The sequence below is a fragment of the Notechis scutatus genome, chromosome 5 (assembly GCF_049901735.1).
Source record: "Notechis scutatus isolate UNSWTSFEM ecotype Mainland chromosome 5, rNotScu1.2, whole genome shotgun sequence".
Classification (NCBI taxonomy): domain Eukaryota; kingdom Metazoa; phylum Chordata; class Lepidosauria; order Squamata; family Elapidae; genus Notechis; species Notechis scutatus.
Window position 1 is genome coordinate 45,697,728 of NC_142013.1, and position 27,852 is coordinate 45,725,579.

The following is a 27,852-nucleotide window of genomic DNA, read 5'->3' on the forward strand; positions in this document are numbered from 1 at the left end:
CCTGAGTAGTAGACATTGCTTACAATTTTAAAATTATGTTTAAATGGAAAGCCCCATGAATTCCCATCTTTATCAACAATTATGTTAGAGGCTTGAATACATTTATTCTTGATTACTTTTGTCTCTAGTACATTCATTAAGAAAATTATTACATCCTTGTTTTTCATCTTCACAAGTCTGTACATGTCCTTTCACACAAATGTAAATCTGTGAGGACATTGTTCAGTTTCATCATAATAGCATCTATTTATTGTTGTATTTAGTTTTTTTGCTATTAACTCTAATGGAAAAGTTGCTTCATCTATCCTCAAAACCCAAAGCTAATTTCAACAATAGATATTAGTGCACCATATCTATCTAGGCATGTATCAAAAATATATATCCAAATTTCTCTGTGTGTGTGTGTTTGTGTGTGTATTATCTATATGTTCATATGAGTATATCATATGTAGGGGGCATGCATAAGTGCACCAACATGCCTACTGTCCCTGTCCTATTGTTTCTTTTATTTTTTTTATTTTTCTTATATGTATCCATGTATTCATAACTATGTTTTTACTTAGACCTATTATCTTGTAAGCAATTGACAAATAAAATAATAAATAAATAAATATCTATATTTATCAGGCAATAACACTGACAATGGTCGGATTTACAAACACTAAACAAAAAACAAATAACAGTGGTAAGATTTGCACAGCACAACAAGTACACCACCAAATAAAAGTTTTAGAGAATAGTGCAATATATAGGGCCATATAATACATACAATAATGGAGAGAAAACAAAAATAAAAAATGGTTCAATTTTTTGCTTTGTATTATCAGTGAGTGATTGTCCCAAACCAATGGATTTATCTCTTAAAACTGCTATGGAGATCTTTGAAAGAAACATCCATAATATATATATAACATTCTTGTTACTTATAAAGGTATTTGTAATTATTTGCTCTATGATTTAATAAATATTTTATTTAAATTAACAATAATGTTCACAAGCTAAACAATATTGATCATTATACAACCAAGTTATTCACCAGTTAAGAGGTACTTTCTTATCCATATGAACAATATGCAAAAATTTTGCAAATAGTTAGCAGCTACAACTATTGAACATGCAAAGGTGGTTTTCAGAAGATATTTAATAATTCTGTTGCTTAGAGGCTTCATTGATGCTACCAAGAGACTGGCTGTAATAAATGGTTTGTTTGTGTTTTAGGATCAATAAGATGAGCTAAACTGTAGCTTCTGTATTCTGGATATTTACAAATTATATCTGCATTATGCTGTATCTGTTTCATAAAGCATATTATTATATTGATTCAATTTCAGTTTCTATTTAACAAGTTATTACCAATCTGTGGATGTCATTATGAACAGAGATGCTCCATTAATGAGAATCTTTGTTCATGTGCTCAAATGCTGGTTTGAGCCTATTTCTCTAAACTGTAGCATTTCATATTCATGTAATAAAATAGTAGATCTACTGAATATAAATGTATTGACACATATATTTTAATGTAGTATGATCCTGCATTTGGTGATTAAGTTATTACTGTTAATTTCAATGGTATGTGAGCATGATTGTGCATAAGTGAAATTGAAATCATCTAAAAAAATAATTCACAGCTCTGAATGCTCATTAACTAGAAATGGATTGTTAGCATATCCAACTAGGCACATGAAAAATATCTGAATTTCTTTTAAAAGTTCATTCTGTGATCTTCAGAGGTAGTCATAAAATTGACAAATTAGCTTTCTTGAAGGAAGCCAATTAAGCATTACCAGTTCACATTGTTCTCTTTAATTTCTTGCATACAATATCCTGAAATATTCAATTGTCTTGCATATTTATCTCATAGCATGGAATAGGTATAAAAGATGTTTCAATATTTTCCACAAGTATTAAATCATATCTACATAGCTGGATCCTGTACGGAGAGAAGAAGATATACAATCAAGAAAAAGTATGTTTTATTTTTGTTGTACATAAGTAATATTCAGAAGTGGTATTCAGTAGGTTCTGACCAGTTCTGGAGAACCGGTAGTGGAAATTGAGTAGTTCAGAGAACTGGCAAATAAAAATAAAAAACTGACTATAGATTTTACAGTATCCTTTCCCTGCCATGCCCACCAAGCCACACCCACAGAACCGGTAGTAAAAAAAAAAAATTGAATCCCACCACTGCCTTAGATGCAGTTTTAGTAAATTCTGTACTTATTTGCTGCCTTAGTTTAAGAAGCAATGTCTTCAATCAAAACTTTTATGTTATCTGTAAGTGCTATAATTAAGCAACAGGATTTATGGTTCAGCTATCTTTTCCTAAATTCTTTTTCCAGATCATGAAGCTACTATAAAATGACAATCTCTGTTACCTTTCTGGATGTGAAAGAGGTTTTAACCTCATTTCAAGAACCCTAAGCTTGTACTTGGGGCCCACTGTACTCCTTGTAGAAAATGTCAAAGCAATTGTTGAAATGTTTCCAAAATCCAGATAAAATCCAGCAAGTATCTTTGTTTGCCTATATTGTTGAAATACAGCTACATCACTAAAGAAAGGGGAAAAAAAGAATTATACAATGTATGCCCCTTTATAAAATAAGACTCATGGTGTCCTGCAACGGGTTCTAAACATCTTTAAAAAAAACAACCAGAATAGAATATAGAACCAATTACAAACCTTGGTCCAGACAGAAACAGCAGAAAATATATTTTGACAACTGGATTCTCAAATATATCCAGTACAGATTGTAACAGCACTGTGTGGATGTACCTACGAAAGGTCTTATTATACCTTAAGCCTGCTCAGCTGAAGGCTGAATAAGCAAAATTAGCCAGCTATGGTATTTGTCCATGAATGTTCAGAAGACAAGAAAAGACATGCACCACCATCTTTGCTGCAGCAGGATTGTGCCTATTGAAAACTCCTCCTCCTTTTGAATTATTTAGTACATATACTGTAAGGTAGGCAGACAGTTATGGCTATCGGCACTGGCTTTTGGTATCAGTGCACCTGAGATTGTCTGTTGAAAAACAATCATGAAGTGAAGGAAGTCACTTGCAATTGCCACTTCCAGCCTCCTACACCACCTACTTTCTTATTCGTCCTTTGGTACTGCTACATTTATATTTCCATTGAGCACTGAAATAAGTGGTTTTTTAAATTTAATTCAGTCTTTGGATGCACCCACCTTTATAAAGAGTTTTACAATTACTATAAATACCTTCTATTTACACAATAGCAATTTCTGAATTTGCATGTACTGATATAAACTAACTTATGTAATCGAATGTAAATTGCCTCTTTTTCTCCCTCCTCTCATCTTCCCCCCCTTCCCTTCTCCTCCTCCCTCTCCTGATATATCTTAGGCAGGTAGCAAAAATAAACAGCATAATTAGAAAAGAGAAAGAAAATCTGACTGAAATAGTATTTGCTCAACTTCCTATTCTGCATTTTGTATTCCAAGATCAGGGGGCTCTACTCGCAGTCCCTCATGCCCTCATGGCTGGACTATTGCAATGTGCTCTACATGAGGCTGTCCATGAAGAGCATCTGGAAGTGTCAGCTACTGCAGAATGCAACAGAGCAGGTAGTTATGTGCTTCTGTACAAACACAAGTTTATACCTTTGTTGGCAAGCAGCATTGTTAACCAGTCTGTTTTTAAGTCTAGTACAAGGTGGAAATTTTAAAGCTCTACATGGTATAAGACTGGATTATTTGATGGACTGCCTTTCTCAGATTTCATCTATCTATCCCAACTTTGTTGTATAATTTTGTATCCCACCCAGAGTCACTTGATTGTGAGATAGGTATGTGTGTGTGTGTGTATGTATGTATGTATGTATGGTATTCAGCTTTGTTCAGGTATTTTCCCACGTCATTATAGTTGTGCTTTTAAAGTTGTAGCTTTACGAGAAGCTGGAAGTTAAAAGAGCAGGAATACTATGTGACCTTAAATTCCTACGCAGCTGCAGAGACAACGATGCAACACCGACCTGCTTCAAATTAACATTTCATCACAGCACAGCAGCTACTAAACGTATCCTGAAAAGAACTGAAATGGCTCTACTCAGGAACGAGCTCCACAGAAAGAGATTCCAACTCGATCAGTTAAACAAAGATTTCCTAATTCTACACCTGGAATTGAGCAACAAAATCCACCCTCTACTTTGGGACAAGATAAAACAACTGACAACTTGGAGAGCTGAAACTGAAACCACTTACAAAAATGAAAAACTCCTGAAGAAACTAAAGAAATTAGAACATGACAAGAAAGCCCCCAACAACTCACAACAACACCTGAAACAATTAGTATACAACAATTCCAACAGAGAACTCACCAAAACAGAAACAGATGTCCTAACCAAAGAATTCAATTATGCTATAGCACCCCAAAAAATCCCCACAGAATCCATCATATGTGGAGTGGAATCCAGCCTAACTAAATTAAATACAGATGAAGCTGATAGAATAAGACACCGCCACTAACATCCTATCCACAAGCAAACCACCCAAAAGCAACTTGCACAAAGAGGAACTAAAAGCCCTGCAAGCCTTAAGGAACGACAGCAGCATAATCATACTTCCAGCAGATAAAGGTAATGCCACAGTAGTAATGGATAGAAAAGACTACGAAACAAAATTGACAGACCTACTCCAAGACTCCACATACAAACCCATAAACATGGACCCAACCACATATCTGGAAAAAATAACCAAGAAGAAAATTATAACCAGCCACATAAGCAAAGAGATCCAACAGATGATCATTCCAAGAGAAAAATCTTCCAGATGTCCCAAACTATACGGCCTCCCAAAAATACACAAAAAAGGCATACCTCTCAGACCCACAGTCGGCTCCAGAGGAGCACCGCTACAAAACCTAGCCAAATACCTAGCAAAACAGCTACAGCCCCATGCTGAAGCAGCAGCTTCACATGTACAAAACTCATACCACCTCTTGGAAATGATCAAAGATCTACACGTGGAACAAGAAGATCTGCTTGTAAGTTTCAACGTGGTTTCACTATTCACTCAAGTCCCGATAAAAGAAACTCTCAAAATCATAAAAAATAAATACCAACCACCCAAACACCTCATGGAACTAACAGAACACTGCTTAACCAACACATATTTCATATACAAAGGACAAAGATACAAGCAAATTGAAGGAGCCCCTATGGGATCACCACTGTCTCCCGTGATTGCAAACCTGTTCATGGAAGAATTTGAATCCAGAGCCCTAGCCAATGCCACCCACAAACTCAAACTATGGCTAAGATACATCGATGACACATTTGTGATTTGGCCCCATGGAAAAGAAAACCTAAACAATTTCCTAACACACCTAAACAGCACACACCCCAAAATCAAATTCACCATTGAAATGGAAACAAACAAAGAACTACCATTCCTAGATGTACTAATCTACAAAAAACAAAAAACAGATGGCACACCAGGACATACCATATACCAGAAAAAAACACACACCAACTGCTACCTCAATGCCCAATCCCACCACCACCCAGCACAGATAAACTCCGTGGCCAAAACACTAATTGCCAGAACCAAACACCTGGCAGACAAGACACACATAAAGACTGAACTATGCACCCTGACTAAAGTACTGACAGCCAACAGCTTCCACAAAAGCAAAATCACTGGCTTGATCCACAAAAACACACTGAGACAGAATGGAGACCTAGAAGATGAACAGACCTATGGATCAGCTGTCCTCCCCTACATAAGAGGTACTACAGACAAAATCAGTAAGATACTACACAGGCATCACATCAAGACTGCCTTCAAAATAGACAGAAAAATAGCAGCCATCCTAAGAAACCCCAAAGATAAAACTGACCTGGAAAACCAAGGCATATATGAAGTCCCCTGTGCATCATGCCCTGCCACATACATTGGGCAGACCAATAGAAGAATAAGTACCTGCCTAGATGAACACAAAAATGCAGTAAAAAAGCTGGAACACACTTCCTCACTAGTCCAACACATGAAAGCCACAGGTCATAGCATCGACTTCAATGGCACCCAAACCCTAGCCACTATAGAAAACCCCAGCCACAGAATTATCAGAGAAGCCATAGAGATTGAAAAAAGACCTGAAAGCATGAATAGAAGAGATAACTCCACCACACTGTCAATTATCTGGAAGCCTGCAATCTCAAACAAAATATCCACACCACAAGCCAGCCAAACACCTGGGCACAAACAGACTCCCCCTGATACCTCCAGCTCAAACACACCCCAACCAGGCACCCAGATGAAACCTAGCTTCCTAATAAATGATAGCCATCTATATACTCGGAGCCAAGCCGCACTAAAAGCCTCCAATACAGGAAACACAATGTTGCCAGCCAATCAAGACAAAAAAAGCTACAAAACAGACAGAAGATATTAGAAACACCAATCAAGCAGAACACAGCAAACTCCAAGACCAATAAACACAGACCAAGACTCCCAACCAATCAGGATGAAGAAAAAACCATTCTGGCACAGCATAGGCTAGTACCAAATTTAAAATAGAAACGGCTGTGAAAGTCTGACTCACAGACGAACACAATACAGAAGCCTGATGATGGCAGATGAGATTCTGCCGAAACGTTGCTACAGCTTTAAAAGCACAACTATAATGACATGGGAAAATACCCGAACAAAGCTGAATACCATACATATAAATACCTGCGAAAACTTAAGAAAACAAATATATATGTGTATGTATGTATGTATCTATATATCTATATATCTATATATCTATATATATCTATATCTATATATGTGTGTGTGTGTGTGTGTGTGTGTATGTATATGTATGTGTGTGTGTGTGTATATGTATGTATGTGTATATAAAGATATATATGTATGTATGTATATATATATAACTAATAAATAACATTTTTCAATAGATAGTCCTTGCTTACTGACTGCCTCATTTAGCGTCATTTGAAGTTACAACTGTGCTCCAAAAATAATTTCGTGATTAATAACCACATTTGAAAAGGTAGGGAATTTCAAAGGTTGGGAGAGTAGGGATAAAGAATAAATAGTTGCACTCATGTAATTTCCCATTTTGCATCCGCTTCACTTAATGATGGACCTGCTGGTTCCAACTATGGTTGCTAACCAAGGACTACCTCTATTGTGTTTTTCCTTTGCATATTAACTTTCAAACTTCCACTCTAATTCAAAAGTCATTTATCAATTACTCATTTTATTAATCTTTGTTCAAACTAGTTCTAATTATAGCTGACACTATTTTGCATAAATAAGGTACCAAAAATGAATAAATATATCTCACCTATTAATTCTGGATTCTATTGTATTTCCTGAATTATCTGTTATTTTGATATTTATGAAACCTCTCCTAGTGCTTTTATTCCAGGTAATAATATCCAAAGAATAATGGTACACTGTGGGAGATAGAAAAAAATTGTAATTTTATTTTGATTTATTTTCCTCTTTTTCAGAATGGAAAAGAATCCTGGAAAACATTTTATTGTCGCTGAACTGGGAGCAACCCCTGGCTGGCCACGCCCCTGACCTGGTCACCCGGTTGCACTTGCCTCAGTCGCTCTCCTAGCTTCCCCTACCATGTGGCGGCCATGGCGCAGCTCGGATGTCCCAGGGCTGTTGCACATGTGCACTATGTGTGCAGCTGCTACACATGCAGTGCGCATGTGCATCAACCCTGGGATATTTGCCCGCCTGCCCACCCTCCTGGAGCACGATTTCTTCCTTCTCCTGGCGGATGCACTTCTTTCAGCCTGGCCCAGCCTGGCCAGCCAGCAGGTGGGTGGGCAGATGTCCTGGGACTTCTCGCCCCCCTTGTCGCAAGATGCCTGCAGCTGCTGTGTGCTTTTTTCAGTACGGCTGCAGTCCAGCAGCTACACCGAAAAAAGCACGCCCTGTTCTATGTGCTGGGCCCGGCAAGTCCAGTGCATAGAACAGGGTGGCGCAGGACCATTGGAGAAGCGGAGCGGAGCCGGAGATCAGTAGCTGCCTCTATCGCAGTGCAAGAATCCTCCCCAAATCGGCCAGGTGGTCTCCTCCTTCTCTGCCTGTTTGTTCTGTATGGCTGAGGGGGAGGAGACCAGCTAGTCAATTCGGGGAGGATTTCTGCCTGAAAGAGATGGCTGGAGACCAAAAAAGAGTTGCCTCCAGCAGCCACCCCTTTGTATGGCTGATCTTCTCGCCCTTGGCTATACAAAACAAACAAGTGGAGAAAGAGAAGACCAGCCGGCTGATTCGGGGAGGATTTCAGCCCGAAAGTGATGGCTGAGACCAAAAGAGAGTCACCTCCAGCAGCCTCCCCTTTGGCTGGCTGATCTCCTCCCCCTTGGCCATACAAAACAAACAGGTGGAGAAAGAGAAGACCAACTGGCCAATTTGGGGAGGATTTCTGCATTGCGAAAGAGGCGGCTACTGATCTCCAGCTTTGCTCCACTTCTCCAATGGTCCAGCGCAACCCTGTTCTATGCGCCGGCTGCTCGGACTTGCTGGACCCACAGGGCATGCTGCAGCTGCAGGCATCTTGCGACAAGGGAGGTGAGAAGCCCTGGGACATGTGGTCACTTGCTGGCTGACCGGGCCGAGCTGGAAGAGGTGCATCCGCCAGGAGAAGAAAGCCTGCTCCAGGAGGGCGGGCACCGGCCAGGTGGGCAGATGTCCCAGTACAACTTAAAGGTCAACTTTAAGTGACCCCATTGAAGAAGCCAAGAACCGACTGCAAAAGTAGTGGGGGTGGGGGTGATGGATGTGTATGTCCATCCACAAGGAGTATAAAGGGAGGCAGACACTGCTCCTCTGAGGAAAAGAGGTGCCAAAGCCCTGGCTGTCACCCAGGAGGGGACCGCAGAGGGATCTATCACACGCCCGTCGCCACCGCCACCGCTACTTTTGCTCTCATTCTCGGCTTCTTCCATGGGGGTGCTTTTAAAGTTGATCTTTAAGAGCTGGAAGACCTTTTGTTAGATTGCCACCAACTCATCATTGGGTGAGGTGTAGCCCCTGAATTAATGAGAAGTCTTCCTTCATGCTCCTTGTGCACACTGGGAGCCCCTAACTGGAGCGAGAGAGAGCAAAGTTGACTGCTATGAGGTGAGTGCCTTGGCTTCCCCTCTTGCTCCTCACAGTTGCCCTGAGCTGGTGCATTTCTTGACTTGGGCAGACAGATGGCCACAGCAGTGCCTGCAGCAGCAACAGGCAGTTCTGCAACAATGAGGTATAGCAAGATTTGGCGGTGCAAATTTATCTCCAAGGGGCTTCTGGCAAAAAAACAAAACAAAAACCACCCCAAAACAAAACCCATTCGGCAGTCAGATTTGGAAGTCAGTCGTGATCTTTAGTTGGGCTTTTTTTTCGTCAGCCCAAGGGCAGAGGAGGGGGGGGGGTACGTAGGAAATCACCCTGTCTCTGCAGCATCAATCATTTGACTGAGTGGGCATGGCCGACTCAACGTCACTCACAGCAGGGTGCTGCACCACCTTCCCAGTTGGCCATGCCCACCAAGTCACATGACCACCAAGCCACACCCACTTTTAGGAATATGAGTCACCTAACAGCTATTTGGGTTGGAAATATATAAACCAGGATAGACATTTTAATACTGTCTCTTTAAGAGAATCCTAAAAGTGTAATTGGGTGTGGTTTATCAAATGGCCATAAGATGGAGCCAGAAACCTGGGTTGTTTAGTCTTTGTCTCAGAAGAGAATGTGTCTGAGTGAGTCTCTGTTTCCTTCTGTTGGAGAGTTTTGCCGTTCCTCCATTCTTTCCTGTATTGACTGATATTCTTGGATTTGATGTAAGTCTGATACTGAACTGTTTTTGACACTGGACTTTGTTATTGGATTATCCCTGGATTGAAACCTGACTGACTTACCTGTAAATGACTTTGGACTGCCTATTTTGAACTTTGCTAAAACCTTTATCGACAGTAAAAACCTACATTTACTGTACAGTGTATCTGTGTGCTGTGTATTATTCAAACACTTCTCTCACTACGTCACCCTGTATGCGCTCATTCTCCTAATGGGGAATTACCTCAACACCCACCAAACAAGCCGCAACCACAGAACCAGTAGAAAAAAAAATTTGAATCCCACCACTGAATATGGAAGTCTGGTTTGCAGTATGAAATATTGCTATGAATATAATGTTATTGTATTTAACTTAAACATGAAGCTCTAATAAGTTACCATACATAAATCATTCTAAAGCAGATTCAGCCAGCCAAAATTAATGATTTTCCTAATAGTGAACTATTATTTCTGTTTCAAGTTCTGTTTAGCTTGCAAAGACCTTAAATGCAGTATAAAAACCAAAAACCCCCCCCCCCCCCCCCCCAAACCCCCCCCCCCCCACCAACAACAAAAAAAAAAAAAAAAAAACCCCCCCCCCCCCCCCCCTATCTAATTATCAGTTGAAAACATCAATACAGACACATACAGAAACACACACAGTCGTATTTGTAAGAGATTGTACAGATCTCATATGGACCTTTTCAATTCATGGTAGTAAATATTTACTCACATCTCTGTTTCATTATACGTCTTTTCTTGAAATTCATTTTGCTATTCTCTAATATAAATCCATCTCTTTCTCATTTTTTATCAGCTCATTTGTCATCCTTTTCTAGGTTGCCCAACAATTTCCTGTTTTTAACTTTTATCTTGGTTTTTTCCTCCTATTTTTCTCCATAACAGGGGGAAAAAGGAAGAAAAAAAACTGAAGTAGATGCATAGAAAATAGTTAATGACTTACTGCAAAATGGGTCTTTGTCTGAAGTATCAAAATAAGCTGTTGTCATGGGAGGATTCTTTTCAAGTAAATGATCCTTCCATTTATCAGCATAATATCCTGAAAGGGAAATATATTCAATATAAATAAATAAATATGCAAAAAATACTAATACATATTATATATGTATATATATATAGCCACCCATCTCACAAAACAAATGATTCAAGGTGGAATGCAACAATTTCTACTGCTGAGGCTAAAATGCATATTATTTTCTTTTTAAAAAACCATTATCAGTCAACTCGGTGGTACAATGAAAAAGTTAAAATACTTTCTGTCATCCACACATGCGATCTTGCAGACACAACTGTACTTGTAGTTGATAAGCTGAGGACAGGAAAAATCTGGAATAAATAATATAGGGTTTCTTCAATCAGAGAAAGTATCTCAAAAGAGGTGGGATAGAAATGGGAAGAAAAAATGCCTAGTAAAGAAAATAGCACTGTGTATCTGCTAAAGAAATCTGCTAAAGAAATGAAAATTCCTGGATGTTTCAGATTCAATGAAGACAAATCAGACCTGAGATCACTATACCGTGACAGAACAGTAAGATGTAAAATTGCAATGCTGAGCACAGATGCTGATAGAAGGAAGTGGGTCCAAAAAACCCAGAAGTCAGAAGTTCTGTTAGCGATGAGAAGTTATCAGCTAGATTTTAAGTGAAGCTCTTGATTAACTCTTTTGCAAATTTTGTAATAATGTTATATTAAGCAATGGCTTCAGACAGCACACTGACATAGCAGCAAAAGCACTGCTATTGCAGGCAGACAGGCAGGCAATTGATTTTTGATTGGTAAAGCAATTAGACCATAAATCAATTTGCCACATTCTACTCTTTTCATATGTTAGAAGATGGTGGGAGGGCAAGTGATTGATTAGTACTGCATGGCTGAAAGAGAAGCTAAACCTTTTCCATTTTAGAAATGTTACAAATAAATAAAGTAAATAAATGTATTGGATTGTTTGCTCTGTTTTGTCAGTTTGATTCTAACAAACCTGCTCACAATCTCACTTATCTTGTTTTAGAAAGATCGCACATAATACTATGAAGCTATGAAGAATTGGAAGTTTGAATAAGGAAAAGAAAGTATAGCAATTCATCTGGAAGTGTGGGTGCTTTTTTAATGACTCATTCAGCAAGCAAACTGACTGATCAAGTTCATATTACAATATCAGAGATAGTGGTAATGAAATGACAAGTAGATCAAGCATACTGTCAGTGCACATAGATAATTAACATGTTTTATTATTTGTCTCTTCATTTGAGCATCTAAACAAATGTACAAAAACAACAGCATTCAAACAAGGTATGGTCCTAGGCCAGTTTAAAGTATTATTATACCTAATCTGTTTTTCTAATTTCCTTTTCAGAAAATCAGAAGTAATCTGTGTTAGTAAACCGTTCATTCAACTGTGATTTATTATATTAGGATTTCTGGTTTAATATATAGTAAAATATGACCAACGTGCAGCAAGTCCCTATGGGTTTCTATAACCAACAGAGAGCCAAAACAGCCTTTGATCAGGATGACAGAATATTTAATAATATAAGTTTTATCAGCCATTCCTTATATAAAATATATCTAGAATATGTAAATAGTGTAAATTTATTTAATGGATACTAGCTTCTATTCACATGATGCAGAATGTCTTCAGGAGGGGAATCTGCCTATTATAGCTGAAGACAATGTTGGATGTAACTTGGTCATGTATTGGTAGGACTTCAAGTACTCATACATGCTGCAAGTAAAATATGACCAACACACAAAATCAATGTGTTTATTTGTATATTTAATAATTAATACTTACTTATTTTAAAGCAGAATGATAGAGTTTTTTTAAAAGAAAAACATATTTCTTTGCACAATGATTTAAAAATAGTGCACCTGTTTCATTTTAATTTCTTTTAGGATATATTTCAGGCCCCTACATATATTTTTTAAAATTCATTCACAACAGGAAACTTTAGAGATATCCAGTTCTCTTAAGCTATCCTTCACTCTTATGGTGGTGTAATATGGAGATTTCCAGTTTTGGAAATAAATTTTAAGATTTCATCAAGTCTTTCAGCTAAAAAAATAAAATTTCTGACTCTTCCTTTGGAGAGTTAATAATTATAGTTAATAAAATTTAATAAATATAGTTAATAAAATTAACCATGAAAAATTCAGTTTCCACAATAACCAAATTGATTCTATGCAGTATCAGCAATATATGGTTGAAACCTTATTGTACATTAGTTGAAATGGAGGAAATACAGAACATATACATTTTCTTCAACGAAGAAAATAATTCTCAACTTTTTCCTCAGGTAATTCCTACATCATGTTACCTGTAGGAACAACAGAATATGATGGCATCTATAAGACACCAAAATAACTCAGTACTTTTACTGTGAAGCAGTATGTAAGTCTAAATGTTATTGCTATTGTGAGATATTACAACATTTTTGTTATGATATGTACAGAATAACCCTTGAGTAGCAAGGATATACACATGGAAACATTTATGAGAGTAGTTATGAATAATTCAGCCACACAAAGCTACACTAAATTGAGTTAAAGTTTACTTTAAGAAATTGCACAGTCCAATAAACGGTCCAGGTCATATACGTTTAACAGTCCAAAGAATATCCAATTACAAAATCTTCTTACCGGTTGCCTTTGTCATTTACAGTAAATAAAGCTATCGAAGTATAAGCACAGCAGAGAACTTTAGATAGCAACAGAATGTCAGAGATACAGAATGTCAGAGACAGAGCATGTCAGAGAGAGCAAGCCATGATCTCTAGCTCCCTCTTCACAATACAATCAACAAATCGGAACATAGTACAAATCAATACAGTAACTTTGTCTTAAAGCTACAAACATACATTGTTGGTTTATATATTGCCAACCCAACTAATTGGTGGACAGATTCCTAACAATTTTTGCCTAAAATCTTATATAATTTGGAAAGATAATGTCAAGTTTCACAACAGTTAGTAATGATAACTTGATGTTTTGGAATCTCCATTCTCTGTATCATTGTTATTCCCTCATCACATGCACCAGGTATCACCTACAATACATTCAAATACTAACTTAAAAATAAATGTATAGAACCCTGAAAATAATTGTAGTTAATGGAAAAACTTCCTTGGTAATTGCTCTTAAATGACTATTTTTAAAATGAAGTTAACAGCTAAAAAATAGTTGGGAACATTTGATAAATGATTCAGAAAGTTGAGTTTGAAAATTAAGATATCTGCTTATCTTTTACTCCCATCTAAGAAGGGCTAATACAGTTTAAGACCCAGACAGCCTAATGATTTATTGGGAAATATTTTATTTTATTTCTTTATTTGTATCCTGTCTTTATTTTTACAAATAACTCAAGGTAGCAAACATATCCAATATTCCTTTCTCCTTCTATTCCCCCCCCCCCCCAGGAACAACAACTGTGAGGTGATTTATGCTGAGAGAGGATGACTGACCCAGCTAAGGTGGCATGAACTCACAATCTCCTGGTTTCTATAGCCTGATGCTTTAACCATTAGACCAAACTGGCTCTACTACAAACTAGAGATGAGAGTTAAGTGAAGATATCTTGTGCAATGCAGTGACTTTGGTACTATATTCATCTTTAATACACTGCTCAAAATAATAAAGGGAACACTTAAACAACACAATGTAACTCCAAGTCAATCACACTTCTGTGAAATCAAACTGTCCACTTAGGTAGCAACACTGATTGACAATTAATTTCACATGCTGTTGTGCAAATGGAATAGACAACAGGTGGAAAGCATAGGCAGTTAGCAAGACATCCCCAATAAAGGAGTGGTTCTGCAGGTGGTGACCACATACCACTTCTCTGTTCCTATGCTTTCTGGCTGATGGATTGGTCACTTTTGAATGCTGGCGGTGCTTTCACTCTAGTGGTAGCATGAGACGGAGTCTACAACCCACACAAGTGGCTCAGGTAGTGCAGCTCATCCAGGATGGCACATCAATGCGAGCTGTGGCAAGAAGCTGTGTCTGTCAGCGTAGTGTCCAGTGCATGGAGGTGCCACCAGGAGACAGGCCAGTACATCAGGAGACGTGGAGGAGGCCGTAGGAGGGCAACAACCCAGCATCAGGACTACTACCTCTGCCTTTGTGCAAGGAGGAACAGGAGGAATACTGTCAGAATATTCTGCAAAATGACTTCCAGCGGGCCACAAATGTGCATGTGGCTGCTCAAACAGTCAGAAACAGACTCCATGAGGGTGGTATGAGGGCCCGACGTCCACAGGTGGGGGTTGTGCTTACAGCCCAGCACCGTGTAGGACATTTGGCATTCGCCAGAGAACACCAAGATTGGCAAATTCGCCACTGGTGCCCTGTGCTCTTCACAGATGAAAGCAGGTTCACACTGAGCACACGTGACAGATGTGACAGGGGCTGGAGACACCGTGGAGAACGTTCTGCTGCCTGCAACATCCTCCAGCATGACTGGTTTGGCAGTGGGTCAGTAATGGTGTGGGGTGGCATTTCTTTAGGGGGCTGCACAGCCCTCCGTGTGCTCACCAGAGGTAGCCTGACTGCCATTTGGTACCGAGATGAGATCCTCAGACCACTTGTGAGACCATATGCTGGTGCGGTTGGCCCTGGGTTCCTCCTAATGCACGACAATGCTAGACCTCATGTGGCTGGAATGTGTCAGCAGTTCCCACAAGATGAAGGCATTGATGCTATGGACTGGCCCGCCCGTTCCCCAGACCTGAATCCTATTGAGCACATCTGGGATATCATGTCTTGCTCCATCCACCAATGCCACGTTGCACCACAGACTGTCCAGGAGTTGGGGAATGCTTTAGTCCAGGTGTGGGAGGAGATCCCTCAGGAGACACCCACCACCTCATCAGGAGCATGCCCAGGCGTTGTAGGGAGGTCATACAGGCACGTGGAGGCCACACACACTACTGAGCCTCATTCTGACTTGTTTTAAGGACATTACATCAAAGTTGGATCAGCCTGTAGTGCTTTTTTCCACTTTAATTTTGAGTGTAACTCCAAATCCAGACCTCCATGGGTTGCTAAATTTAATTTCCATTGATAATTTTTGTGTGATTTTGTTGTCAGCACATTCAACTATGTAATGAACAAAGTATTTAATAAAAATATTTCATTCATTCAGATCTAGGATGTCTTATTTTGTGTTCCCTTTATTTTTTTGAGCAGTGTATAATATTTGTTCTATAGTTTAAAACAGACAAAAACTTACATGACTCCAGTTTTCTTTCTGCCAAATAAACTGGATAGTTTTACTCCTAGAATTTTTCACTGTATCAGATTTAAAAAGCTTTACACAACAGAATGTTCTGTATACTGTAGAATGCCAGCTAAGAAATTCTCCAAAACATATTATCTAAAACAGAATACTCTTACCTACTATTGGGCATGGAAGTGATTTAAAATTACAGCTCACACATTTTCCATTCCTGTAATCCTTATACGATTCACAAGGATATGCAGTTATATCACAATCATGTTGTAAAGATGATATATACAAAAAAACAGATCTCTGATGATCACATTTGAAATAAGATGATCCTAGAAGAATCAAAAAGTAAAATCAAGACTATGTAACTATGTTCTGTTTTTCACAAAATAGAATAGCAACAGCATTTCAAAATTAGCAGTAGTTGCTAGTTAATACTTGAATGGGAGACTGCCCAGAAACTCCTAACTATAGTTTAAACTGGAATTACATTAAATTTATTTATTTTATTTATTTGATTTGCCAATTGTTTACAAGATAATAAGTATAAATGTATACATAGTTGTGAATACATGAAATGGTTACATATAAGAAAAATAAAAGAATAAGAGAAACAATAGGACAGGGACGGTAGGCACATTGGTGCGCTTATGCACGCCCCCTACAGACCTCTTAGGAAAGGGGTGAGGTCAATAGTAGACAGTCTAAGGTTAAAGTTTTTGGGGTTTGGGGAAGAAACTACAGAGTCGGGTAGAGTATTCCAGACATTGACCACTCTATTGCTGAAGTCGTATTTCCTGCAATCAAGTTTGGTGCGGTTTACTTTGAGTTTGTATCTATTGTGTGCTCTTGTGTTGTTATGGTTGAAGCTGAAGTATTCATTGACAGGTAGGACATTGCAATGTATGATTTTGTATACCATGCTTAAGTCAGACCGAAGACGGTGTAATTCAAGGTTTTCTAGTTCTAGAATTTCAAGTCTGGTGGCATAAGGTATTCTACAGCGAGTAGAGGAGTGGAGAACTCTTCTTGTGAAATATTTCTGGACTTTCTCAATTGTGCTAATATCAGATACGTAGTGTGGGTTCCAGACTGATGAACTGTATTCGAGTATTGGTCTAGCAAATGTTTTGTATTCTCTGGTTAGTAGTGTGATATTACCAGAGAAAAAGCTACGTAGGATTAGGTTAACAACTCTTAATGCCTTTTTGGCTATGTAGTTGCAGTGTGCTCTAGCACTTAGATCATTAGAGGTGAGTATTCCAAGGTCCTTTACAGAGCTTGGGTCATCAACAAGATCTTGACTATTCAGCTTGTATTTTATTTTCTGATTTTTTTGCCAATATGTAAGACAGAGCATTTATTTGTTGAGATTTGAAGTTGCCATTTGTTTGACCATTCGGATACATAGTCAAGATCTTTTTGTAGGGTAGCAGTATTGTCTGTGGTATTGAACAACTTTACATCATCAGCGAAGAGAACGCAATTGCTCTTAATATGATCACAGAGGTCGTTTATGTAGAGTATGAAGAGAGTTGGTCCTAGAACACTGCCTTGGGGAACACCACTATTGACAGGTACTGGATTTGATAGGACGCTCCCGATTTTGACCATTTGTTGTCTGTTTGACAGGAATGCTTCTATCCAGTTATTCAGTTGTCCAGAGATACCATAGGATTTTATTTTTAGGAGTAGTTTGTCGTGTACCACTGAATCAAAGGCTTTACAGAAGTCTATGTAGATTGCGTCTATTGTTTTGCCCTGGTCGAGTTGTGTCGTCCATATGTTTTTGCAGTGTAAGAGTTGCAGATTACAGGATAGTTTTTCCTGAAACCAAATTGTTTATTGGAGAGTAGGTTATTTGTCTCTAAGTGAAGGATGATGGATTGGTTAATAATTGATTCCATGACTTTACAGGTGACGCAGCATAAGGAGATTGGCCTGTAGTTTTCAACTAGGCTTGGGTCTCCCTTTTGAAGATGGGGATGACTGTGGCTTGTGACCATAGGTTAGGCAAGGAGCTGGTTCTGAAAGATTTTTCAAAGATTATGCTTAGAGGTTTGGCTATGGCAGTGGATAGCTTTCTTAAGAAGTAGGCACATATTCCATCCGGTCCAATAGATAGAGATGGTTTTAGGTTGCGTATTGCTTTTTCAACATTGTCTTCTGTGAAATCGATATGTATTAGATCATTGTTGTTATCTGTGGTATGGCTAGGAAATATTGGGCATGATCCATTGCTGTTTACAAATACTGAGCCAAGAATGTGTTAAAGATGTTGGCTTTAATGGTGTCGTCGTTGCAGTCTTTACCATCAGGTCCTATCAAGGAGGGATGGACCTTGAGTCTTTTAGTTTGTTGTTTACAAAATTGTAAAAAGCGCGGTGGAATTGGTGCTTAGAAGGTTTTCCTCTTGTTTAATGTGATAATTGGTGCATTCGGTCTTTATCTGGTGGCATAGATTTTTGTATCGGTTTTTGAAATTGGCAACGTGACCAGATTTGTTTTTCCGCCAGAGTGATCTCTTTTTGGATTGAAGTTTCCTTATTGATATGGGTAATCTGCTTTTTGTTTTGTTTTGGGAGTTGTTGTTGGTACATATAGTTTGGTGACTCTTTTGACTTCAAGTAAAAATATGTTATAATGGTCTTCAACGGTATTGCATCCAGTGAATAGAGATTGCCAATCAAGGGATGAGAGATCGTTGTCTATAAGATCATAGTTGCCTTTTTGAAGTTACAATAGGGATTACATCATTGTGGTGATTTTTGTGTGGATGTATGTTGAGACAAAAGTCGATCATATTGTGGTCACTACTGGAAAAGGGTTCTTTAGATTGTATTCCGTAGATTAGGTTCAAACTGTTGCAGAAGATGAGATCGAGGCAGTTGTTTAGTCTAGTGTTGTTGGTTACTAGTTGTTCCAGTCCCAGATTTGTAATAGCATTGTAGAAGGTTGTGTGTATGATTTCAGTTGTACAATCATTTAGGGTCCAGTTAATATGAGGTAGATTGAAATCACCAAGAAGGATAAAAGGGTATAAATTAAATTACATTCTGGAAAAACCATGTCTATACAGCTACCAAAAAATCCAGGAGAGATCTTCCCTTAAAGCACAAGAGTAGAGAGTGACTCTGCCTTTTACTTCAAAACAGGAAAGCTATCTTCTGCAGTTCAGTCCCCTATTCCTCCTTAAAATCTGAAGCATACTCATATTTTAAAATTTAAACCCTAGTATAAGCCTGAACAATCTAGATTGAGGCTTGTTAATATATAGCACTCAGGAGCAAGATTCAATGAACAGTTTAAACATACTAAAAATTACTGAATGAGTAAATCTTATTCTATACAAAATTGTAATAATTTTTTAAAGTACACTAACATAGTTGCCATCATGAATGAATGAATAACTTTACTACAATTAAACCACTCAACAAATTCCTATAGTAATTAATTTATCTATATTTACCACTAAGTATTGTCTTTGGACATCCAGGCTGATCTATTCCTCCATTTGGATAGAAATCAATGTTTCCCAAAGACTCCTTAAGACCAAAACCTAACAATGAAATACACCGTGAAGAAAAAATAAATAAACCATCTTAACCACAATACTCCTGCCCACAAAAAAATTAGAGCTTAATCTCTCGCATATTTATGAAAGCATTAAAAGTACGAAAAAGAAAAATAATAGCATTAAGATATCAAAGAGCTAGGGATGTGTATTACCAAAATACTGAAATTTATAAATATCACTAATCTACATCACAGGAATTCTAAATGTTTCATTGAAATTAGTTATAAAATAAGGGACTGATCTCTTCAAGGAGCTACATCAGGAGATGAAATGGAATTTACAAGCATCAAAGTAATAATAATAACAACAAACAACCTTTAAGTTATGTCTTAATATTTGCTCTAATATTTGCTCAAATTATGAATTTGCTTTCAAATTCATAATTTTATATCTTAGCTGAAATCTTATATAAAAGGGAATTTCCTTTGTAGAGATATGTGCAAAATGCCAATGCTAAATTGATTTGTTCCTTTGTTGTTAGTATTTCTAAAAGAAATTTAATACCGTACTGTAGACAATATCATCATGAATTTAAACAGTTAATACTTTTGAACTGAAAAACAGGATTTTTAAACAAATATTAAAATGTTGGGGTTTTTCCTCTGTTCATAATTAGGATTATTACTAAACCCACTGGTATTAGCTGGGTTAAAGTTTCTAATGAACTTAAACAATTTATACCTGCTGTAAGAAACATATTTTGAATTGTTATTTTAAAAAATAGCTGCTCCAATATGGTACTGTAGTTTAAAAAATAACTTTTTCTGTATCAGGAAAGTCTGCAATTGACATGGGACTTGTTTTATCAATGGTTGTCTAATAAAAACAAAAGTTGAAAATATGGAAATGTAAGAAAAGAACTAATGTCATAAGAGAGATATGTTAAAATGGATAAACAGACATTATTATTACTATAGAATTAATATCAATATAATGACTATTGCTGTAAATATTTTGATTATTATTTTCTAAAATAACATATACCCAGACAACACTCTGTTCAATTGACATTGAAATTTTTATAGGTTATTACATAAAAAATTAAAAAAAATATTTTAAAGGAAAGTCTGCAATTCAGACACAAATGAAAAAGTTCTGGCTACGTTTTTGCCAATTTTTTAAGCACAAGTCTTTCAGCATATCCTAAGTACCTATTTGGATTCCAGTCATAATAATTGCATACATCCTGGCCAAAAGTATGTCTTTTGAGATGGAACTTATTCTCTCATAGATATGTACGTATTCTAGGGGAATCATACAAAGAAGTGGAAGTGGGGTGAGGGAATCATTCAAACACAGAATGTTCAAAATTCAAATGTGTAATAATTACCATCAGTATCACTATGAATGACATCCACAAACTGGGCATCAGTATGATCTAGTCTCTCATTAGCCAGCTTTTTGGTAAACAATGGACCTGCTGGGTCAAGACCTGAAGAGTAGACTCAAAGCAGAGCTCATAAGAAAAATATGCAAGCATTGTTTAAATGTAATTACTATAAGTAACACAAAATTAACAACAAAACAGAGTCATTTAGAGAACAAATAAACTTCTCATTAGCAATCCCCTTCCTAACATTCTAAATCTTAAATGTAATGGCAGCAATCTAATTAATGTATATGTATGGAGATATTACTACGGAAACACTAAAGAAAAAGACAAGTTGCAATTCTACGTGGAAAATTTCTACAATGTGCACAACTGATAGAAACATGTTAGAAAACATGACGTAACATCATTTTATAAAGAGATTAAAAGTTTGTTCAGTGATCAAGAACTTAGGTCGAAGTTACCTCCATTGGTTTCACGTTACACTACTTTCACCTGAGATGCAGCCTGATTTGAAGAATATTTTCATTTAAACCAATGCACTGATGTCTCTATATCAAACTATAGTAATGTATTAGATACCAGATACTTGGAGGATTTTCTTGGCCATTTCTCTGAACCATTGGTCAAGTTCAGCTTGCGAACTTGTGATATATATCACCATTATGAAAATCCCTAAACTGGCAAGCAGGCATAGCAATGTCTAGAGCAGATCATACATTTCTCAATCTATGTTCCTGTGCTTTTCTTGTTTATAGAAATGTATGGTGACACACTGCTGAGTTGCAGAATCTTTGTTTTTGTTTTTCATTTGTAAAAAAGTGTGAAAATAGATTCCAATTGCAATACTTTATATGACGGAATTGTGCTATAAAATATGCTTCAAATCTGCTAAAACTAACCAGCTTCTAAAATTCAAACTGGCAGGATTATTTGAAGTTTATTCAGCTTGTAAGCCTCACCGGTAATTCTTCCAATTTTGCCATTATATGTCTTCCCAACAAATCCAGCTATATGAGCTCCAAGGCTTACACCAATCATATAAATAGAATCAACAGCAACATCATTCTCCTATGGGGGAAAAGTTATGGGAAGAGGGTTATAGAAGTGTAAATCGTAGATATTTGATATAATTAGGAAATTCAAACATAATTTATTCTAGTTCATCACATTGACATCTGCCAATATGTTATACCATATATCCAAAGATTTTCAAGAATAATTAAATAACTTCAGAATAAAAATATCAAATTGCAGCAGTAAGGCCAAGGCTATTGCCTATTTCATCTAAAAATGTGCTGTGTTAGTTTATAAATAAAATTATAACACATCAGTATGACCTCATTTTTCCCCTTTATATACTACAATGGATATGGGATAAATTTTGTGATAGTGCCACATAGATCACATCCTATCCAGAAGCACTCCAAAATCATCGTCAGCTCACAGAGAACAACTAATACGTTTGTAAGTGACATAAGGATGCTGCATATTTCACTTTACGTAGTTAAACACAAATGAATTGTTTTGTGGAAAAATAAAAATTAAATGCTACTGTTGTAATCTAATTCCATGATTAATGATTGTGTATGTACAATAAGTTATTTTGTATTGTACAGTGGAAAAAATGTTTTCAGAAAAGTAGAGCTTGATTTCTAATGCAGTGAAATGAAGCAGTATACACAAAGAAATTTGTATCTATGTATTTCAGTAAAGTAATTCTGATACGACAATGTGGAGTTAGCCTTGTATGGCATTGCCAACAAGGCTGCCATCTGAAATTAAATTATTCCTAGGAACAACTACAGTATGGTAGTAAGTGCTATATATACAGACACATCATTTATAATTTTTTTTCATGGCTGGAGTTTTCCAGTTTCCCAGCCATAAAAGGGGCTAAAGCTAGGACTTTTTAACACCCAATTCCACTTAGCTGTGCTCTGTCTATTCACATTATTTTGCTATCATAGTAAATTCTATGATAGTCATTTCAGAATTTCACAAACATAAAGCAGCCACAATAATGTTTGCAGTTTGGGTGAATAAGCTATTGAGACAATTTTTTATTTTATGTGTTTTATTTTAAAAGACATTTTATTTACAAATAAGTGAAAATAATGAATGTCCACGTTACTCTTGCAATGATCACATCACACATCTACAGTTTGGACAACCGTTTAGAAATAGCATGTAACAGAACAGATTTATTTATTTATACCCCACTTTTAATATTTTTACAAATAACCCAAGTTGGTGCACATATCCAACACACCTTTCTCCTCCTATCGTCCCCACAACAATGCCCTTGTGAGGTGAATTGGACTGATTGGCCTAAGATCACCCAGCTGGCTTTCATGGCTAATGTGGGACTAGAACTCACAACCTTCTGGGTTCTAGTCTAGTACTTTAACCACTAGACCAAATATACTTTATACTGTAGTTGTATAAGCATTGCTCATAATAATCTGAATATATGCTCATGCATTTCCCACAAGAATACAAAAGCATTGTATATAAAGTAGATAATGATCCCCTATTGTAGCCCAGAGCTCTCTATTTTTACAAGAAACAACAATGTATAATCAACTTGATACAGTTGAGCCTCTTACCAACATTTGATCAATAAGATGTGTTAAGATGGGTACCACTTTCTTCGCACTAGAAACAGCACTAAAATAATTCACTGTTGTTGCACCCCGATTCCAATCTACTATAATGATGTTGAAGTCTTGTTTTTCAAGCAGAAGATTTTTAATTGTATCAATCCATATTGGGGGTGAACCTGTAAATCTGTACCCATGGATGATAACAACAATATTCTTGGTTACATTAAAATGTGTAGAAGTTGTTATATTATGCTCATCAAGAAGTTCAGCACAGTCTTTATTTTTCCGTGTGTACAAAAGCAGTTGCACCTTCAGATCTGTGCCAATCACAGCATTGCCAAAATTAAGATCTGTGAATTTAGGACATTCTTGACCTAAATTTGTAAAATATAAATAAAAGAAACATTTGATCAATATGATTTTTAAAGAGTACATTGCATTGCATTTTTCTGCAATATATCTATGGAATGTCAAGAATATTTTATTTAACTTCCCAAACACAATACATTCAGATCAGAATTCCTGGTTTATAAAATACCAAGTCTAAGAAGTATAAATTTTATGCTGAAAAGAGATACATCTGACATAATTGGACTGATTTCATCCAGTTATTCTTTGTTTATCCTTTTTAAAAAAATTAATAATTTCAAAAACTTATAAAATACTATAGAATAACAACAATACAATAACTTTACAAGCACCATTGAACAAGTTCCAAGACAACCAAGACTATCACAAGCGGAGTACCTCTTTCTTGTTACCTAAAACATCTTTTTCAGGTAACTATGCAAACTTGAAAAATGATGTAGCTGCTTTAACAGATGGTTTAACTTCTCTTGGGAAAACCATGGTTGTCTTAATTTATTAAGGCAATAGAAAGGTGATGTGCTCTCTTGAGATTTGAAGAACATCTGAATCTTAGGCAGAACTTTACTAAACACTGGTTATATTTTACAAAATATTTTAAAAGCTTTTTTTTCTTTTTCTCTTCTATGGCTATAATTAGGTTTATACTTATTGCCTGTTATTGAGGATATACAAATATGAGTTAACTAAAACATGGGAACAGATTAAAAACCAGTTTCCAGATTTTTTCATAGTTCATTCAAAAACAACAAAAAATATAGTTTGTCAAAGCAGATATGTTTCACCAGCTACAACTTTGTCAATTTTTTGGCATTCTTTAAGCAGTTTCCCATTTCTCAACTAATGTAAAAGTACTAAGCAAGTTTTTTGAAAAATGTGGTAAGATGTATGCCTAGCGTGTTTGGCCTGCAGGGCCTAATTACTAGAATTACTCTTATTTAATACTATAGGTTTAAGAAAAAAGAGCTTTTGCTATTGGCTGATACTCAGAATTCTCAGGATCAACAATTCATTGACAATCTGCTAGCCCTTTAACAGGCAAACATCTTCCATCATTTTCAACTCTAGTCCCAGATCATCTCGTGAAGCATACTATAATGCAGCTTTTCTTTAGCACTCTTCTACTCAGGATGCCTTTGAACATTTGGTGAGCTTTGACCCATTATCACCAGTATTTTTAAAATTTTAGTTAGCATAATTGCTCAGACAATTTAACCAACCAATCTTCTCTATATACTACTACAACTTTTGTTCCTGTAACCTTCAATTGGACAAAACAGTGCATCATAGGGCAATAATTTTGAATCAAGGTACTTCAAATGGGTACCTCAAATTTTATAAAACATTTAATGATTTAAAAATTATCATAAAACAATAATGCAACATAATGCAAAATGATATAAAACATTTCCCGTGCTTAATGTTCAATATGGGTTATTTTTATTCTTCCCAACACCCGCTCCAAAATTCACATAGCTTCAGAGATCCATGTGCAGTTAACATCAAAGCATGGCTGACCACTGGTTTGTTACACTGCCATTTAGACAAGTTAACTCTATAACACAGTACCATTGTGGAAACCTAACTTTTATAAACTTAAACTGTGCTAGTGTTTATAGGAGGAGTAGGTGTTTAAAGTCAAAGGTCATTTTTACTTTTACTTCAGCCTTTCCCTTTGCCATTTCTGTTCAAATAATACCTTGAGGCTAAATGAATACAAGACAACTTGACAGTTAAAGGCTGCATTTGGACATAAATTATTCTCCTAGCTTAACCTATGCTATTATGCTAATATAAATCAATATCAATATAAAATTTCACAATACTTTTCAGTTAATTCTGTGAATCAAGCCTGACTCTACCCTGAATAGGGATTACAGGTTCGTAAAAGGGGATATTTTATTTTATTTCTAATGTATTATAATTGTAAGGTTTTTCGAGTGCAGCTCAGAATCTAATAAATCCAATGAAACTCTTGAACATGAGGCTACTGATAATCAGCTTTATTTTCTGATCAGAAAGCAAAAACTGGGCAACTTTTCAGTCTCTCACCTTAAACAGCAAGGCAGAGAGAGAAAAGCAGGGGTGCACAAAAACTTTTTCTTGAACTTTTATAGATTATATAGCTAGCAAAGACAGTCATTGCTATGGAAACATTATTTCATATCAAGCAAAGCTCATGAAATTTTCTCAGCGCTTCTACAAACAAAGGAATCTTACTTAGATGGATTGGAAAGAAATACAGTTTAGCTCAAAGCTTCGTTTCTCACATTTTAAGTTACTGGGAAGAACACATTCTAAGTTAGTTACAGCAAGCAGATCTCAAGTAGTTACTTTGCTAGGATAAGGTTGGCAGTTCGCCTAGAAATTTTTATCTCTGCAGTTGGCTCATCTCCCACCTCAGTACAAGTTTCAGTGGAGTTCAGCAAGGAAACCAAAGATTGGGTCAGACACACACTGTATATGCACTGTTTATGCTCCAATCCCTTCATAATAATGCATACCTACCCTAAAAACAAGTGCCAATATATTCAGTGTAATCTAGTTTTGACTAAATTCCTAAGTCTTTTAAATAATATAAACAAATGAACATGTTACACCTTCTCTAATAGTGTCTTCAGTCACATGTAACATAGTTTAATGAATAAACCATGTTTAGATTCAGAAAAATAAGCAGTAAATTATGAGTTAACAAATCAAAAGGATAGTTAAGTTCACATAACTGTCCTTACCTTGTGGTAGGATGTCAGTTCAAATTAATGAATAGTGACAGCAGTACTCACAAGTATATAACACAATGCTCAACATGTTAAGTCCAAACCAATGATATGGTTTAGTACATTGTGAATCTAGTGAATAATTTTTCAAGCTTACAGTATGTCCCTTTAACTCAAGATATTAGAAAATGTAACACCTTCTCCATACTTCTGATCTAATGCTGTAAAACCTATTGCATTAAACTGAAATAATGAATTCATGAAACCACATAGAATTAATCTAACCACAAATCTTTATATAGAAATTCACATGTATTGAATTGTTTTACATTAAATATCTTTTAACTCTATTCAGAAATGTTTTCAATTCAAGTTTCATACTAGTATTTAAGATGATTATTCCTTTTTAAAATATGAGTATCTTATGTTTATGATAAAATGTTCAGAGATAATATTCTAATGGCTTTCTTACCTGCTCTTGCAGAGTGTGTCACAAAACAAATGAAAAAACACAACCTCAACATTGGAAGTATTCGGAAAGCAGCATGTAACAGAAGGATGATACTGCTATTTCCTTGAAACATGTTGATTTTTGTTTAAATTAAACGTCACCATAGGCGTGGTACATTGAAGGAAGTACTTGGCAGATTAAAGTCCAGTTTTTACAACCTAGTTCCTCCTCCCAATTTAAATAGGCGAGGCAGTTTCTTTTCCTGAGGAGTTGTATATCTTTTAAATCACTAAAAGTTCTTTCCTCCAGATTCTCAAAACCAGATTTTATACAGCCTTTTTACAGTACTTGATCTGCTATGAACAGGCAATATTTTGTGGCATATAAAGAGTATAGGAAGATACAATAATTTCCATTTACAAAAATAATTGATTTCATTTATTTGAATGTTTTTTGAACATCTACACATTTTAAAACTCAAAAAATAAAAAATATAGATATTTGTAACATTAGCAATTTGGCAATATAGCTTTTTTTCCTTGAATAATACAATGGTTCTGTATTTTCAAAAAAGCTTGTGGTTTTCTCTTTTAATATTATTTAAGTCTGACAATGAATAATATAAGCTTACTAAAGAATTTAAGTATTCCAATTAACATGACATAAGTATTAAAACCAAAAATGATAGAACAGATAATTATGTAGCTTTCCTCCTTACAACTCACAGTAATTATAGCAAGTCTTGA

At 36.3% G+C, this 27,852-nt stretch overlaps 1 protein-coding gene across 1 annotated transcript; it reads right to left on the minus strand.

Moving 5' to 3' along the window:
* Positions 1–955: 955 nt before the first annotated feature.
* LIPI (lipase I) lies at positions 956–27,251 on the minus strand. Its single transcript, XM_026664102.2, has 10 exons — positions 27,128–27,251; positions 23,576–23,946; positions 21,929–22,037; positions 20,967–21,068; positions 19,529–19,618; positions 16,227–16,391; positions 10,777–10,872; positions 7,315–7,426; positions 2,376–2,549; positions 956–1,930 (listed from the first exon to the last, which is right to left on the minus strand). The coding sequence occupies exons 1-10, from the start codon at positions 27,237–27,239 to the stop codon at positions 1,834–1,836; spliced, it is 1,428 nt and encodes a 475-aa protein (XP_026519887.1). The 5' UTR covers positions 27,240–27,251; the 3' UTR covers positions 956–1,833.
* Between the last annotated feature and the right edge of the window lie 601 nt (positions 27,252–27,852).

Excerpts from the sequence above, each read along its gene's own strand:
- LIPI (XM_026664102.2), bottom strand. The coding sequence starts at position 27,239 with ATGTTTCAAGGAAATAGCAGTATCATCCTTCTGTTACATGCTGCTTTC. Across the intron at positions 19,619-20,966 it reads CATTCATAGTGATACTGATG|GTTTTGGTCTTAAGGAGTCT; the intron begins GTAATTATTACA and ends TTTCATTGTTAG. Across the intron at positions 1,931-2,375 it reads CCTCTTTCACATCCAGAAAG|GATCCAGCTATGTAGATATG; the intron begins GTAACAGAGATT and ends CTCTCCGTACAG.